Here is a 16921-nt window from a genome sequence, read left to right on the forward strand (position 1 = left end):
GATCAATGTTTACGGAAATGACGTAAGGGACACGAAACAGGAAACGGTACAGGTGCGCGAGATTGATTTCCGGTTGAATTTGATGGCTTCAAGAAAATAAATTTTAGGTGTGTAACAGTTTTATAAGCTTTTTAGAATATGCTGTAAACTTAGAGAATTTACGAAAGCGTATAATCAAAAGGCATGCTGACAGTGAGCTAATTTCTTAATGTCTGCTGTCAATTAATTCATCATGTTCGCCTTCGGTCGATGGTGCGTTCACGCTGGTGGTTGTGAAATTCTGTCTGAACTCCTCTTTTAGAAGTTCTTTTACGCCGGGCAGAAATGAAAATGAAATGGGGTTTAACGTCCTACTGTTATACACCGACTGGGCAAATAATGATGGTCATAGGCTAAATTTTGTCCTGATGTGTACACACACAGGAGCATGGTTTTTTTTTGTCCCATCCTAATGGCTAATGACTAGTATACACACATTAAACACTAGCTACGAGAACGTAACTAAAAACGCTAAGATATACTGATGTGCTTGTTTTTAGCTACGATTGGATGCCTTTAGTTCCAAGTGGCAAACTCAATTTCTTTATTAAAGCAGAAATTGCAAATTTTTAAGTTATATTTTTAAAATTTATTAAAATAAAGCCTGAAAATAGATGGTATCCATGAACAGTCCTACCTTGTTAAAGAATAATCCTATTAATCCTATAATTCACTATTGCCAGCTGAGAAATTGGCAAAAATATCATTTTCCTCTTCATTTTCAAACGTTTGAAAAAAGCTACTCCATGGTGGAGAATAGAAAACAAGGGAGGTAATTGTGTTATTATTTCCTGTGTAAATGAATTTTAAGTGTGAGAATGACACCTATGATCGTATAATTGTGAGTTGACAACCTATTGAGCAAAAGACATAGAAATAATTATGTTTTGACTTTCTTAGAAAATTTGCAATTTCCACTTTAATGTATGTACCATCTTGAAAATAAGTTAATTTTATACTATTAGTACTTATTACATATATGCAGTCCAATCTACTGAAACAACATTCATGTATCAGCAAATATTGACAATAAAGTAAATCAAGCGTTGTTTTTATCAAAATTGATTCAGATGTTCATAATTACGCCTTAATACCTACTGCGCAACTCTGATCAGATGGGTACTTTGATTGGCTATTGCACACAAGGCCCTGCCTTTATGTGTGTACAGACGTAAATTTAAAATGTCGGAAAAAGCGATCTACTGTCGCTTTGATTTAAAAAGAGGGGATTTGTACCTGTTTCAGGTAGGATTATATGCTTAATTGTAGTTGGGTGTGACAGAAATATCCTAAATAACAATAACCAATCGTTGTTTTGATTAAAAATATTGTCAATTTTGTTTACAAATGCCGGGTGCGAATCGCTCCCACATGTGCTACATTGAAGGCAATGGCCTCATCTCTTATCTCGAAACACGGAGGGTTGAGAGATTAAGGTTTGTTATCTAATCAAACACTAGGGAACCACAAGTAAAAAATCCTGATGAACTTTCTTGGCCAACGCTGGGATCAAACTTGGAAGCCCTAGGTTAGCGAGCCAACTTCTTACGTACTGAAAACAGACATATGCCATTGAATGTGCTATTATTGGGGAAATTTTGCCGAATTCTGTGATTCTTTTCTTTGACCGGCCTTCCATCCGTCATTAATGCCATGTAGATAAGAAACTTCATCTCTGTGTGTGTCTCGAGGTAGAGATGGTACTACATGTATACATATAGTACTTCAATAAGCAAATCTATCAATTCTTTCTTCAAAACAATGATTGTTTATTGTTATTTATTACATTTCTGCCACATCCAACTTCAATCCCGGATACAAATCATCTCTTTAAAATCGAAGCGTTAAAAGCTGGCTTTGCTAGACATTTTAAAATGAAGGCCAAACTAAGTATATGTCATGTACAAGAGCCAATCAAAATACTCGTCTTAAAACCACAAGTCGAGAACCCGTATGTGTCGTGCATGACCAGGGATTGAAACTAACGCTCACCCGGTCGCCCATGGCGAGTAAAAGTCAGTACAGGCGAATGAAGTTCAAAATCAATTAGCCTGTGTGGCGACCTGATATTTTGGTACATGTAGTTGTAATAATTGATAATTTGTACTTAATGAACATTGTCATGAAACTAACTTCCGAAAATCGTCGCCATCACTATTTACGTGTTTTTAATCGCCATACCGGTATGAAATCTGAGCAAGTGAGCTTGCTGGTTGGTTGAAATTGTATGATAACGAGGGAGGGTACGGAACAGCCTCTGTTTACACCTCGATGAATTATGAAGCGAAAGTCGATATAATTGAATAACTTTTCAGTCATATTTCAGGTTAATTATCATAAATCGCCTAACCTAATCGTTGATATATATACATGAAGTAATTTAGCGAAGAACACAGATGTTAAAAGGTTTTATAACAGCGATATATTACGGCAATGAAGACGCTCGTAAATAAACATGCTCTGCTATAAATAACTTCATCACTCGGTGACAACTTATGATATTAAATTTTAAGGACATTACATCATATTATTTTGCACATCACAACTGAATTTATAAAACATAAATGAAATATAAATACAAATGAGGCCCCTGAAAAAATCTATTGTATTGAAGATTAAACTTCCAAAGGACAAATATGAAATGAAATGTGCCAAATTGAATTTTAATATATATGTCTTCATGACTGATTAATGAATTCATTATTTGATGAAAAAACAGAGGCAACAATGAACAAAGTCTATTTGTTGTATTATTAAATGTGCCAAAATAAATTTAAGTGCATTTATTTTGGTGTTTTTGATTGATTAATGATGAACAAAACAACAGTCTAAATCAGAATTTTTACGCCTGGTGCCAGTTTCTTACTGGGCTAGTAGAATGTTGGCTGGGCTAGTAAGATCTGAAAGCTACTAGCCCAAATGGCTAGTGACCATTTCAGGTTAGTTTTACAAGTTTTACCCCTGATGACTAAAGCACCGTTATTATGAATGGCCAATCTAATTTTGTAACAAACACCGCTTGATTACATGTAACTTTGCTGACAATATTTCAAGATATTAAAACAAAAGTTGTGTCACTGCATTGGGCTGGGTAATTAGTCCTAATAGTATAATATTACCTTAATTTTAGGATGTTACATTCATTAATAAAGAAATTAAGTTTGCCTAGTGAAACTAAAGATGTGTTTTTTCAGGTGGTTTGTTGATCAACTTGTACCAGTGTCATCATGTCAGCGTCAGCTGTTTATATTTGTGATGTCAAGGGAAAGGTAAAAAAACGTTCTCCTTTTTTTCAGATTTATATTATTTAGGAAACTAATAGACTTGTTATGATGCAACCGTCTTTCATGTAGATGTCTAGACAGATCCATGGGTGGTCCATTTTAAAACATAGAACTGATCTCAGTCATGATTTAGGCAATATGTTGAGAAGCAACCACTATAACCAGTGAAGATTAGACAAACTCCGTGGGAGTACTAGTAATAAACAAATTTATTGGTGCAAACGTTTCGGACAAGTGGTGTCTTTACTGAAGAAGGACACCACTTGTCCGAAACGTTTACACCAATAAGGACACCACTTGTCCGAAACATTTACACCAAGGAGTTTGTTTAATCTTCACTGGTTATAGGGGTTGCTTCTCAACAATTTTGTCGTCTTTCATGTAGATGTCTAGACAGGTCCATTGGTGGTCCATTTTAAAACATAAAACTGATCTCAGTCATGATTTAGGCAATATGTTTACACCTGAACCTCTTGTGTATCGCTGAGATCCCAGTTTAGATGTCCTCCTACTAGTCTCCAGCTACATAAGACTGACTTTACAAGAGTTGTCGTCGTCTTCCACTGCTTATTTAGGCAATATGATATTGATTTAACAGTTATCAAATAGTTAATAAAACATACATGTATATTCATATAATCGGAGATAAATCCACACAATATATACAACTCAATTTTGCTAGAGATATGACCATCATTTACCATTATATTGACCGTCTTTTATAACTGGTGGTTCAAGACTACATGTATTATACCCTCAGTCAATCAAACCATTCCTTCTTATTAACTCATTGCAAATATATACAAAACGTTTCTTTTCTATTCAATTATTTTACTATCACTAAGCATGCAAATAAATGTTTGTTTTGTATATGATGAACAATTCAGAGATAATTATATTAAATATATTCTATTTTGTAGGTGCTGATATCCAGGAATTACAGAGGTGACATTGACATGTCAGTGATTGACAAGTTTATGTCATTAGTAATGGACAAAGAAGAGGAAGGAAATGTCACCCCTATAATTCAGCACAATAATGTCACCTTTATTTATATTAAATACAATAATTTATATTGTGTGGCTACATCCAAGAAAAATTCTAATGTCGCACTTGTCTTTTCTTTTCTACATAAAATTGTCCAGGTAAATAACATTTGCTCTTCTGAGCTTCTCTCTCCTCTGCTAATAAATTCCCAGGGGGATCACGTGGCTAAGTGGGTAAAACACTGGCTCACTAGCCTGGAGGTCGGTTGTTCGATCCCTGCATTGGCCGAGAAAGTTCATCCAGATTTTCCCGGCGTGGTTCCCCCTTGTCAGTGATGCAGGATGGAGGGCCTGACAAGGACAGCTGTCTAGTCCTTCGGATGAGACGGAAAACCGAGGTCCCGTGTATACATTGGAATGCACGTAAAAGGTCCCTTGGCAGTTGGAATTCGATATAAAAGAAGGTGATAGTGCCGCTGACCTCGCAAAATTTCCCTCATAGTACACTGTATGGCGTATGCCCGTCTTCATTAGCCCAGTTTAGGAGCAGAACAGTAGGACGTTAAACCCCATTTCATTTCATTTTTCCCAGATCCCTTGTACTGGCTTGTCCATTCAGTGCAAAAATAAGTAGTGATTCATTGTTTTATAATATGCCATTGCTATACTCTGACGCTTGTGGCATTATGAGAGGTCGTTGACATTACTAGTACCCATGGGTTTCACTTGCCCAATTTACATGTCCGAAAACTAGCATACTATTCCTAACACTATTTTGTAACTTGGCTATGATTAACCTCAGCCTCACAACTGTAGAAATCAACTGACTGTACAGGTTAGGGGGATGCATGGTCTAGTAGGTTAACACATGCACATAAAATCACAAGGTCTGTCATTGAGTCTAGTGCAAGGTTTTCTCCATGTCCTCTAGGTATCTCCCGTTTCCCTCTCTTTCTCTTTAAAGATTAGTGCAATCAAGACAGATTTGGAAAATCGTGTAGGACATGTTCAAAATATACGTGTGAAGTAGCATACATACAGTCATTTTTGTATTGTCCACGTATCAAACATGGTGCATATTGTTGAATTATAAAGAATTAATGTAACATGGTTTTTTTTTAGGTCATGTTTATAAATATTTCAAATGATATAATTCTTTTAATTTATAGTATTCTCCCTTATTTTTAGAATGTTTTAATATTTCTTTCAACAGATATTTATAGAGTATTTTAAAGAAATGGAGGAAGAGAGTATTCGAGATAATTTTGTTTGTATTTATGAATTATTAGATGAGGTCATGGACTTTGGTTATCCGCAAACAACTGATACAAAAATATTACAAGAGTAAGTCATTTTGATATTTTGGTGGGACCTCAGTGAGTATTGAGTGGGCTCACTCAATCTGTTTCACAGAGTATTATGAAAGTCTTCTAATATCTCTGTAAAAGATGACTGCCTTCAACACATGACGTTATATCACGCGGCGTCAATCATTGGCTCAATGGCGAGTGCATTGTTTACATAACCCGTTACTGATTCGAGGAGAATGGCGTCTTATTACTCATTTTAATACCCATTTACACTAAAATAGGAAATAATTTTTACCTACAAATACTTCAAACTTCTTAATTTATTTTTCTAATACATAAAAAAATGTTTTAGAATTTAATTTGTCGGAGGAAATAGTTAATATTTGTGGCTCATTAAGTCGCATCGATGTCATCCTTATCAGTGATCGTCGCGGCCTAGTGAATATTCACTGCGGATCAGTGTGGAGCTCACTAATCAGGAGTTCCTGGGTTTGACCCTAGTGTTGACCAATAAAATCATTCAGGAGTCTCCTGTCTGGTTTCTCCTATTCAGTGGTGCATTATAGTAATATTATATGTTTATAGGAATACCGAACCCCTGACATTTGGAAGTCAGAATAATAATAGGCCTTAGAGTCGCTTTCATGGCAAAATTTCCCTCCTAGCTTACTGTATGGTGTTTTCCCATCTTCATTTGTCCAGTTGATGCAGAAAAGTAAGCATTTGATTATGCTATTTTGACTTTAAGCCTTTGTTATGACTACCATTTCGATCAGGGAGCCAGCGCTGGCTGAGTGGGTAAGACGCTGGCTCACTAGCCTGGAGATCGCATGGTCGATCCCTGCATTGACCAAGAAAGTTTCTTGGGATTTTCCGGCGTGGTTTCCCCTTGTCAGTGGTATTGGATGGAGGGCCTGACAAGAACAGCTGTCTAGTTGTTCGGATGGGACAAAAAATCGAGGTTCCGTGTATACATTGTCGTGCATGTAAAAGATCCCCTGGCAATTAGAAATCGATATAAGAGTAGGCCATAGTGCCGCTGACCGGGCAAAATTTTTCTCGTAGCACACTGAATGGCGTATATGCCCATCTTCATTAGCCCAGTTGGAGCAGAACAGAAGGACGTTAAATCCGATTTCATTTTCATTTTGATCATTACTGCATTTTATGTTTACTGACAGGTATATTACACAAGAAGGTCACAAATTAGAGATGGCCCCTCGACCACCGATGGCTGTGACTAACGCAGTTTCCTGGCGATCAGAAGGTGTTAAATATCGTAAAAACGAAGTATTTTTAGATGTTATTGAATCTGTTAATTTATTGGTACGTACATACAGGTCATCAAGATCTTTATTATATGAAAGAATGTAGTTTCTTACACATTGATGATTGTCTTTGATGGAAAAAGATTTGGAAATTTGTGTAGTTAAGCTATCTGCAGACACAGAAATAATGATATAAGCTGTACCTGACAATATGACAGGCACTATTGAACTTGCACCCGACATTTGGAACTTTGTGTTGGCCATGTATTAAAAACAGCAATAAAAGCACTGGTAAATTTCCGGCACCAGAGGGAAACTGCTTGACAAAGCACGATTTGTATACAGCATTGTCGTAACAGATACTTTATGACCAGACTCGGCTATCCCTAAATGATCGTATGTTAATATTAACGTATTGTTGTGTATATACATGTATTTGTACCTGACGTTGTTGTAACAGGTACTTTAACTCCAGACTCGGCTATCTATAAATGATTGTATGTATATATTTCAGGTTAGTGCTAATGGTAATGTGTTACGTAGTGAAATAGTTGGATCTATTAAAATGAGAGTGTTTTTATCTGGTATGCCTGAACTACGACTAGGATTAAATGATAAAGTTCTGTTTGAGAGTACTGGAAGTATGTTATTGTTTAATTTTATTATCTCCACTATAATATTTTATATAGTTAACTTAAAGCCACTGTTCATCACATTTTGGGATTTAGAATCCTTTTCAAACTATAATATTTTATATAGTTAACTTAATAGTTAATCTCCCATAATGTATCTTTAATACAGCCCTGAGGATCAGTGACTCCACATTTATCCTTTAAATATTTATAAGTCTTTTAGTCTAACATAGATTCATGGACAATAAAATTTTGTTATTTCTTTTTGTTTAGCTTGATCTCTATCCATCTCTTGCAAAATGTGGGCGTACCCTGCCTGGGAGCCACTGGTTCCTTTATAGACAAATATTTAAATATTTATAAGTCTTTTAGTCTAACATAGATTCATGGGCAATAATATTTTGTTATTTCTTTTTCCATGAGGAGGAAAGAGTAAGTCTGTAGAACTGGAGGATGTCAAGTTTCATCAGTGTGTCCGATTATCACGATTTGAAAACGATAGAACCATATCATTTATACCCCCTGATGGTGAATTTGAATTAATGTCCTACCGACTAAATACACACGTAAGTAGGAAAAAATAAACAGAAAATTTGCTTTCTTAATAAATGTATAGAGTCTTAATCTTATTTATACCAATTGGGTGGGGGGGGCGAATGGTTAGCACGAGCGCGCTGTAGCATAAGGTATGTCATTGAGTCAAATGGCGTGGTTTTAATTCACAAGGAGTAGGGTCGTCTGTCCAACCACGTGGGTATTATTAGGGTCCTCGGATTTCTTACCACTGCTAAAGACCCCTACGCACAAACAAAATATTGAAATAAAATTGAACCATATGTTTGTCCTGAAAGGACCTAGTTTGTGTCGAGTGGACGTTAAACCCTGTTTCTCTCTCTCTCTCTTTCATGCTAAGATTAAACCTGGAATACAAGTACATTAGAACAGAGCATTGCAAAGGAATATGTTTTTAAGAATGCTCTAATAATGGTTGATTATTTTCTAGGTAAAACCGTTAATATGGGTAGAATCTGTGATAGAAAGACACGCCCACAGTCGAGTTGAATATATGATCAAGGTATGTATTTGAAACAGAGATATTTTTTCCTTGTTGAATCGATCGGGTCATTTCTTTCTCATTACCAATCTGATTGAAATACACATCTATATTTTATACTTTCGATGGCTTACACTACATGTGGAAGGTCGTGTCAGAGATCATATGAGCGGCTTTTGACCCTATGACATCAGACATTTGATTAACCATTCAGTATTGATGTTTCTAGTGGGTTACCCACAGTTTCGTGCACGTCACGCCAAAAACTCGCCGTAACAGACTGTTTCATTGGCTAATCCCCCATATCATCCAGAACGCGGGTTATATAACAACTCATCCAGATCCTAGTATAGTAAAGACAAGTAAAACAAAATTCTGAACTATAAAAAACGAAAGAAATAGGATCTGTGTTTTAATCAGATTGCAAGTTGATATTTTCTCAGATTCATTTAATTAAGAAAACAAAATCAAAATATGATTGCTAGATAAAAACATAACGAAATAGGATGCTGTGTTTTAATCAGAATGGATTGATATGATTTTTTTTCAGGCCAAGAGTCAGTTTAAACGTCGATCAACAGCTAATAATGTAGAGATTATAATACCAGTTCCTACAGATGCTGATTCACCTAAGTTTAAAACAACTGTAGGTAATTGTAGATATACACCAGAGATCAGTAGTGTTGTATGGAGTATTAAATCATTCCCTGTAAGTAATCTCTTCTCTTACTAATATAATATACTACCTGTTTACCTGGTGCTGAATGCTTAGTTCCTGTTGATTCTTCCTTGTAAGAGTTTTGTGAAACCGAAGTAGTATAAATCTGCAATCGAAAGTAGTATATATCTACAACACTAAAAATAGTGTAAATCAGCAATCGAAAGTAGTATAGCTCTGCAACCGAAAGTAGTATTGCTCTGCAACTGAAAGTAATATAAATCTTCCACAGAAAGTAGTATAAATCAACAGCTAAAAGTATAAATCAACAGCTAAAAGTATAAATCAACAGCTAAAAGTAGTATAACTCTGACATGAAAGTAGTACAACTCTGCAACTGAAAGTACCATAACACTGCAACTGAAAGTTATATTGCAACACCTATGTCAATCCCTGGCTCAAGCTGCCCATTTTCCCGAAATTTTAGTCTTATGGCAGTCCTGGGCCCTTATTCACGAAAACTTAAACTAAGTTATAACCGAAATTTTAAGAAATACTGCAACTTCATTGGATATATGCAAATTGATTTTACTGGTCAGCCAATCGAATTGCAGTATTTCTTAAAATTTCGATTGTATCTTAGTTTAAGTTTTCGTGAATAAGGGCCCAGGTGTAGTTACAATCCCTGAACAGACAAACAAACGAACGAGATTCACAAATACATATATTTTTACATTTGATTTAGTAATAATTTAGCCATCTTGCATCTCTGGTACGTCACCCATGGGCTAAAACATGAAGCTGTAGAATTTGGTTCACCAATTCTGTTCTGGAGGACTCGTGTTGTTTTCTTTGTTTTCTCCCATTAGTGACATTGCTAAAGATCTGCCAATTTGTAAATGGCTGACATTGTGGTAGTGCATTCAACATAATCAAATACTCTTTTATCAAAATAATTCAAGGTATTTTGCATTTTTAGGGAGGAAAAGAATACCTAATGAGAGCCCATTTTGGTTTACCAAGTGTAGAAACGGAAGATTCAGAAGGTCGTCCACCTATACAAGTCAAGTTTGAGATTCCATATTTTACCGTTTCTGGCATACAGGTAAGGTATCAATTATATTATGTTTAGTTCCTCTATATGTAGACAGTGTATAAAAAAGACTTGTTAACTTGGAAGGAGGCGGGAGTGTAGACGAGCGAACAAGGTTTTGGACTAGAATGTACCAGGTCCAGTCTCGATGTGGGGTCGAGAAACCCCTTTGAGCCGGCCTTGCTTTCATATTATAGGGTTAGCTCTTGCAGGATTAACAAGGAAAGTATACCTTGTCGTTCAGAAGTAGCGATGAAAAAACCCAGATGCAAGTACATGTACAAGACCTCTGTAGACAGGTACGCTGCAATATGGAAAAGTTATCTTTCCTTGCATTGCACCCGTAACCCATGACATGGTATTGCGTTGATAAGACATAGAGTTCAAATCCATTCTATTTTGTCATTAGGAGTAAACTTTGTTATTATTCATATTTAGAGGGAGTTGGATGAACGAATGGTTAGCACGTGTTGTATCATAATTTCTGTCATTGAGTCAACTGGTGTGGTTTCGATTCCCTGGTTGTCCGTGGCAAGGAGTAAGGTCACCTGTCCAAACTCGTGGGTTTTCTCCATGTCCTCCGGTTTCCTCCCACTGTTAAAGACCACTATTGAAATAAAATTGAACAATGTGTTAGTCCCGAAATGACCTGGTTTGTGTCGAGTGGAAGTTAAACCTCATTTCTCTCTATTCATATTTGATTATTATTATGTTGAGATTCAATATTCCACATGACCCACTATATATACATTAAATTCTATTATACTATTTTTATTAAGGTTCGTTATTTGAAGATTATTGAAAAGAGTGGATATCAAGCTCTACCATGGGTGCGTTATATCACACAGAATGGAGATTATCAATTACGTACAAATTAATCAAATTATCAAATATCGTATTTAACTTACGACATAATTGTCCATTTATTTACAATTCATTTTTGTCCATCTCTTTACACAGTTGCTCATTTTAACTCCTCAACTTTCAGTTAAAATAACAGACATTTTAACTCAGCATCTTATAGTAGCGGTATTGTTATTAATTTTTAAAAACGTCCAGTCTTGGCATGGAGTAGGAGAAATACTATATTATGGTCATCTATAAACTTGTTGAATCTTGTAAACCTTCAAATTTCTCAAAAACAACTCTTAATTCTTAAATTAGGTTGGCTTTCAAAATATTGTTTTGTTTAAGGAGATAAAATATGAACATTATGCAAATATAATGTAAATAACAGAGCTTAAACTGTAGGATTTTCTAAATTGATATACATATTCAACAATGGCGCCATATTATTCTGGCTTGTGGGGGGTTGGTTGGCTGATTGATTAGCGCGTGCATGTTGCATTATAAGGTCTGTCATTTAGTCAACTGGTGTGGTTTCGATTCCGAGATTTTACGTGACAAGAAGTAGAGAAGCCAGTCCAATACCCTGGGTTCTCTCTGGAGTTCTCTGGTCCCCCCTCCCACTGCTAAAGACCCTTATGCGCAAGGAAATAAAGTTGAACCATATGTTAGTGCCGAAATGTTATTGATTGTTTTATTATTCATGTTAAGATTTTCCTGATGTAAGATTATGTGTCCGTTCAATGTTATAATGTTTGGGCAGTATATTATTCTGTTGAATAAGAAAGCTATTTATGTTGTCCGGACTTATTATAGAATTTCCCACAGCAGGATGTAGAATAATACATACTTATAACTCCGTTATCAAGGTTCTGCATATGATATATAGAGAATCTACTACAAGTCTTTTTTTTGGGGTATCAGTAAAGTCGAGTAGAAGATTTTATTTATCTCCCAACCCTTTCCATCCTAAAGCAATATCTCCTTGGAGAAATCGCTCAGTCGGAAAAGTTATCACACAAGCAATGTCTACTGTAGAATGTGTTATTGGATGATAAATGTCTTTTACTCCTAGCGAGAAACTTGAGTGCTCTGGTAATCACAAATTATCTAAGGCCAATTGCACATCATGTAGTTTTCTGTAAATTTAATGTCACAGATTGTCATCTGAGAGATTTTGAATGTTAAATTGTAAATTACGCAGCATTCGTCATCGTTTTCAGATAATGTAAACAAGCCAGTATTACCTGGCATTTTTTCAATCCAATTGAATCCAAGCTTGTAGATTGTCTATCATTGTTATTTGGTTTGATATCTAGTCAAATATCAAATAATAAATCTACATTTTAGCACAGATTAAGGGGGGAGGATATCCGAACATTTTTGTTCTGAAATGTTAAAGCTATTGAATTGAAAATGGCACAAGTAGTTAGTAAATGTAATAGACAAGGGAAATTACTTGTGCCATTTTCAATTCAATGGCTTTAGAATTTCAGAAAACATTTTTCGGGTAGCCTCACCCCTTAAGCTATGAAAAGTTATATATTATCCAACAAATAGAAAGGAGAACTAGTGGTTTTAATGCAGAAACCACATCATGCAGAATATAAAAACTAGGTTTAATATTTGAGTGTCATTTCATGTTTGAGGAACACATTAACAGAACTTAATTTTTATGGGATATCGATAACTGGTTTGAGGATACTTGTCAAAACGTGCTATTAGAATGAAACCAGTAATTTATATCCCATAAAACTTGTATTCTGTTTAACTTGATTAAATATTAATAGTATAAAGAACTTGTATTGTATATTTATGTATGTTATATATTATATGTGTGTATATTGTTTCCATGGTAATGTATATTGTATATATACGTGATGTAATCATAAATTCGCTTTTGTGGCATTTGTGACATTCCTTGATAGGATAATAAATTTATGTAATCAAATCATTCAATAAGGTTCTTTTCTTCTTTAATATAAGGGGGTGGGGTGGATGGCTAGCCGCGCTGTTTCATAAGATCTGTTATCGAGTCAACTGACGTGGTTGTATGTGACAATGAGTAGGGTCGCCTGTCCAACCTTGTGAGCTTTCTCTGGGTCCTCCGGCTTCCTCCCACCACTAAAAACCCCTACACGCAAGCCAATTGAAATAAAATTGAACCATGTAAGGACAATAGCTCTAGAAGTAATAAGCTGAAATTCATGAAACTGTTTTTCACTAGTCTAAACAGGAGCCATGGTGGCTAATTGGGTAAGACGTTGGCTCGCTAGCCTGAGGGTTGCGTGTTTGATCCCTGCATTGGGCGAGAAAGTTCCTGGTTTCCCCTTGTCAGTGGTGCAGGAAGGAGGGCACAGACAAGGACAGCTGTCTAGTCTTGTGTATGGGCGAAAAACTGAGGCCCCATGTACACATTGGCGATCTCTTGGCAGTTGGAATTTGATATAAGAGTAGGCCGTAGTGCTGCTGCCTGGGCAAAATTTCCCTCATAGCACACTGTATGGCATGTATGCCCATATTGATCAGCCCAGTCGAACCAGAACAGTAGGATGTTAAACCCCATTTCATTACTAGTCTAAACAGTCTCCATAAATTTAAAGTAAATGAGATGATAACATTTGTTTACTAGAGGCTACAAACTAAGCAAGGGCATTAACTCTTGAAGTAATGGAAACTGTTGAAATTTTCAATAATGTGAACAATAGTGAAAGTAAAATAACTTTCACTTAATCTCAGGTGGGAGTATGATGCTAATCTTGGGAGGGGGAGGGGATTGGCTGAGGCTATTTACTCGAAAATTTTCTTGATATATGATTTCTTTGATATATGGTCTCATTCTCTGATGTTTGTGTTCGAATAATCGACAGTTCACCGAATCTAGGACACCCCCCTGGAGACACAAAGGCTGCAGCCCCTAAAGCCCAAACCTTAATTCAAATCTAGGTGCATATAATAAAACAGCAGAAAAATTAAAAAACATTTTCGTGATTTATTTATATTTTTATCATAAATTATTCATCATTGATTGTTCATTCAAAATTAAGGATACAAATGTACACTATATACAAGCAATATATTACATTTGATTCAAACAATAGACAACAATAATACAGTTTGATTTTATACCCTAGACTTAAACATACATTATGCAAGAGCTAAATCTGCCTATTGCAGGTCTTTCATTAGACTTGACATGTTATATAAACTATTAGTTAGACATTAATTAACACGAAAAGATCTTAATCAACTCTCGGTACCATCTTATGTGTCGGATTTTCACTGGATTTGAATCCGATCTTCTGCTCAATGCTCATTGTTGATTAAATCCAAAAATGGATAATCGAGACTATGTTTTTTATCGTACCGACTTTAGTAATGATGATCGAGACTAGGCCTAAAATTCAAAAGCTAATATCTAGTTTCAGATTGGAGCAATTTGACTGAAATTTTCAGCATATTCTATTTACGGTATCTATTTTTTTTAAAACTATTATAGTAAGAACTGCCAGCTCTTTATCTAATCTTCCACAATGTATCTTTAACTGAGAGTAACTGAACCCTTATAGACATTGAAAGACTACAGAGCCTTATACAGGCTCGATGTATCATTTAAGGCTATAGGAAGGCCCTATATGAATCCCTTGCAAATTACAATTTTGTGAAACTTTAATCACTAGTAGGATTATCAGTCTGAATGGTTCAATTTATTATAAATATTTACAAAGTTCTGATCAATTTTGATTTCTTAAAGAGCTGACCATTCTTGCTATAATAGCTCAAAAATAGCTAATGTAAAATGAAAAAATTGAAAATTTCACTCATATAACTTCATTCTGAGACAAGTTATCACTGTTTGTAGTTTTGACAAGATGTGTGCATTGTGGTAACCAGGGCACTGGTATATTCGAGACTTAGCCTCGCTTTTCCATTTTTAAATCAAACTTTTAAATGGCAAACCGTTTTAATCCAATTAAAATCTTGAGTGTGCGATACCATCGAGAGTTGATTATGGTCTTGTTTTGTTAATAAATGTCTAATTAATAGTTTATATAACATTTTAGGCTTATAGAAAGACCTGAAATAGGCAGATTTACCTCTTGCATAATGTATGTTTAAATGAATCTAAGTACATATTAACATGTATAAAACTGTGAGAAATTTGATATTTTAGCGAACCTACAAATAACATACTATTACTGAGGTTTTAATACACATGTATGTAGTTATCACACAGAGAATATGACCTGAACTGTGGAGATGATGTCAAAAAGTCCCTGACATCCTGATTGTACTCGAGTTAATGGCTGATAATCTATCGTTTTTACGTCATCAATGTCATTGTGTTTACTGTAAATATTACACACTGTATTCGAATAATTACAACATTCTACTACTGACTTAATAATATAATTACAACATTTCACTTATTTAAAGCGATAGTTGCATATTTTGTAAGAAAATCAAAAATAATTATTCTTATATCTATTGTTTAAAAGGTTGTCAAATCACTACTATATAATCATAGGGGAGAGAGAGAGAAATGGGGCTTAACTCTACTTGACACAAACTAGGTCATTTCAGGACTAACATATGGTTTCTAATTTAATATTTTAATAATTCGCTTGCACTTAGGGGTCTTTAGCAGTGGGAGGAAAATGGAGAACCCGGAGAAAACCCATGAGGTTGGACAGGCAACCCTACTCCTTGTCATGTACAACTGGGGATGCGAAACCACGGCAGTTGACCCAATGACAGGCCTTATGAAACAGCGCGCACATGCTGACCATTCGGCCATGCACACCCCCTCCGCCTAGAATCATAGGAATCATTCTAGCACTTAAAATAATAACTTGGAAATAATAGAAAATCTACCTTGTTTGTTTTCTATATGCTCCATGGCAGTAGTGGATTATAGGATTAAACATATATTATGCAAGAGCTAAATCTGCCTGTTGCAAGTCTTTCTTGAGGCCTGAATATTACATAAAATATTAATTAGACATTTATTATCATGAAACGACCATAATCAACTCTTGATGCCATCTTATGTGTTGGATTTTCACTGGATTTGAATCCGATCTGCTGCTCAACGCCCATTGATGATTTAATCCAAAAATGGATAATCGAGACTGTTTTTTTATTGTACCGACTTTAGTAATGATGATCGAGACTAGGCCTAAAATTCAAACACTAATATCTCAGTTCAGAGTGAAGCAATTTGATTGAAATTTTCAGCATATTCCCTTTATATGATCTAGATTTTAACTATTACAGTAAGAACTGACAGGTCTCTATCTAATCTTCCATAATGCCCCTTTGATAAGATCATTCTTTAACAAAGTAGGGCTGTGTGTGGATTCCATGTGATTCAAGGCTTTATTTTAACATATTTATTTTGAACTTTTAAAAATTGCAACTATCGTTAATCATTCAGTGGCATTTAGTAACTGAGTGGAGTTATAAACTATAAAACACATGCAGGAAAAACGGCTAGTAATAATTTGATAGCATTGAGAGAATACTCTTCAAGACCTTGATCAAATATGTTAGTAGCTGTTTTCCATAAGAATGTGTTATAGTTCATTAAACATACATTATGCAAGAGCCTTAAATGTTATCTAAATTATCAATTAGACAATAATTAACTTATCCAGACCATAATCTTTTGTGATGGATGATTTAACGTCAAAATGGATTATAAAGACTGTTTTTTATCGTACCGGCTTTAGTAATGATGATCGAGGCTTG

General features: G+C 35.2%; 1 protein-coding gene across 2 annotated transcripts; it reads left to right on the plus strand.

The window, feature by feature from the left end:
• Positions 1-5: 5 nt before the first annotated feature.
• On the plus strand, positions 6-13124 carry LOC126819437 (AP-1 complex subunit mu-1). 2 transcript variants are annotated; one of them, XM_050547467.2, is made up of 11 exons: positions 6-107; positions 3234-3308; positions 4244-4468; positions 5523-5653; positions 6801-6945; positions 7402-7528; positions 7940-8085; positions 8523-8594; positions 9124-9282; positions 10211-10336; positions 11104-13124. In XM_050547467.2, the coding sequence occupies exons 2-11, from the start codon at positions 3267-3269 to the stop codon at positions 11200-11202; spliced, it is 1272 nt and encodes a 423-aa protein (XP_050403424.1). In that variant the 5' UTR covers positions 6-107; positions 3234-3266; the 3' UTR covers positions 11203-13124. The 2 variants fall into 2 exon arrangements, with proteins under 2 accessions (XP_050403424.1, XP_050403425.1); XM_050547468.2 differs by having other exon boundaries at positions 7943-8085.
• The last annotated feature ends 3797 nt before the right edge of the window (positions 13125-16921 follow it).

Source organism: Patella vulgata, chromosome 4 (assembly GCF_932274485.2).
Source record: "Patella vulgata chromosome 4, xgPatVulg1.2, whole genome shotgun sequence".
NCBI lineage: Eukaryota > Metazoa > Mollusca > Gastropoda > Patellidae > Patella > Patella vulgata.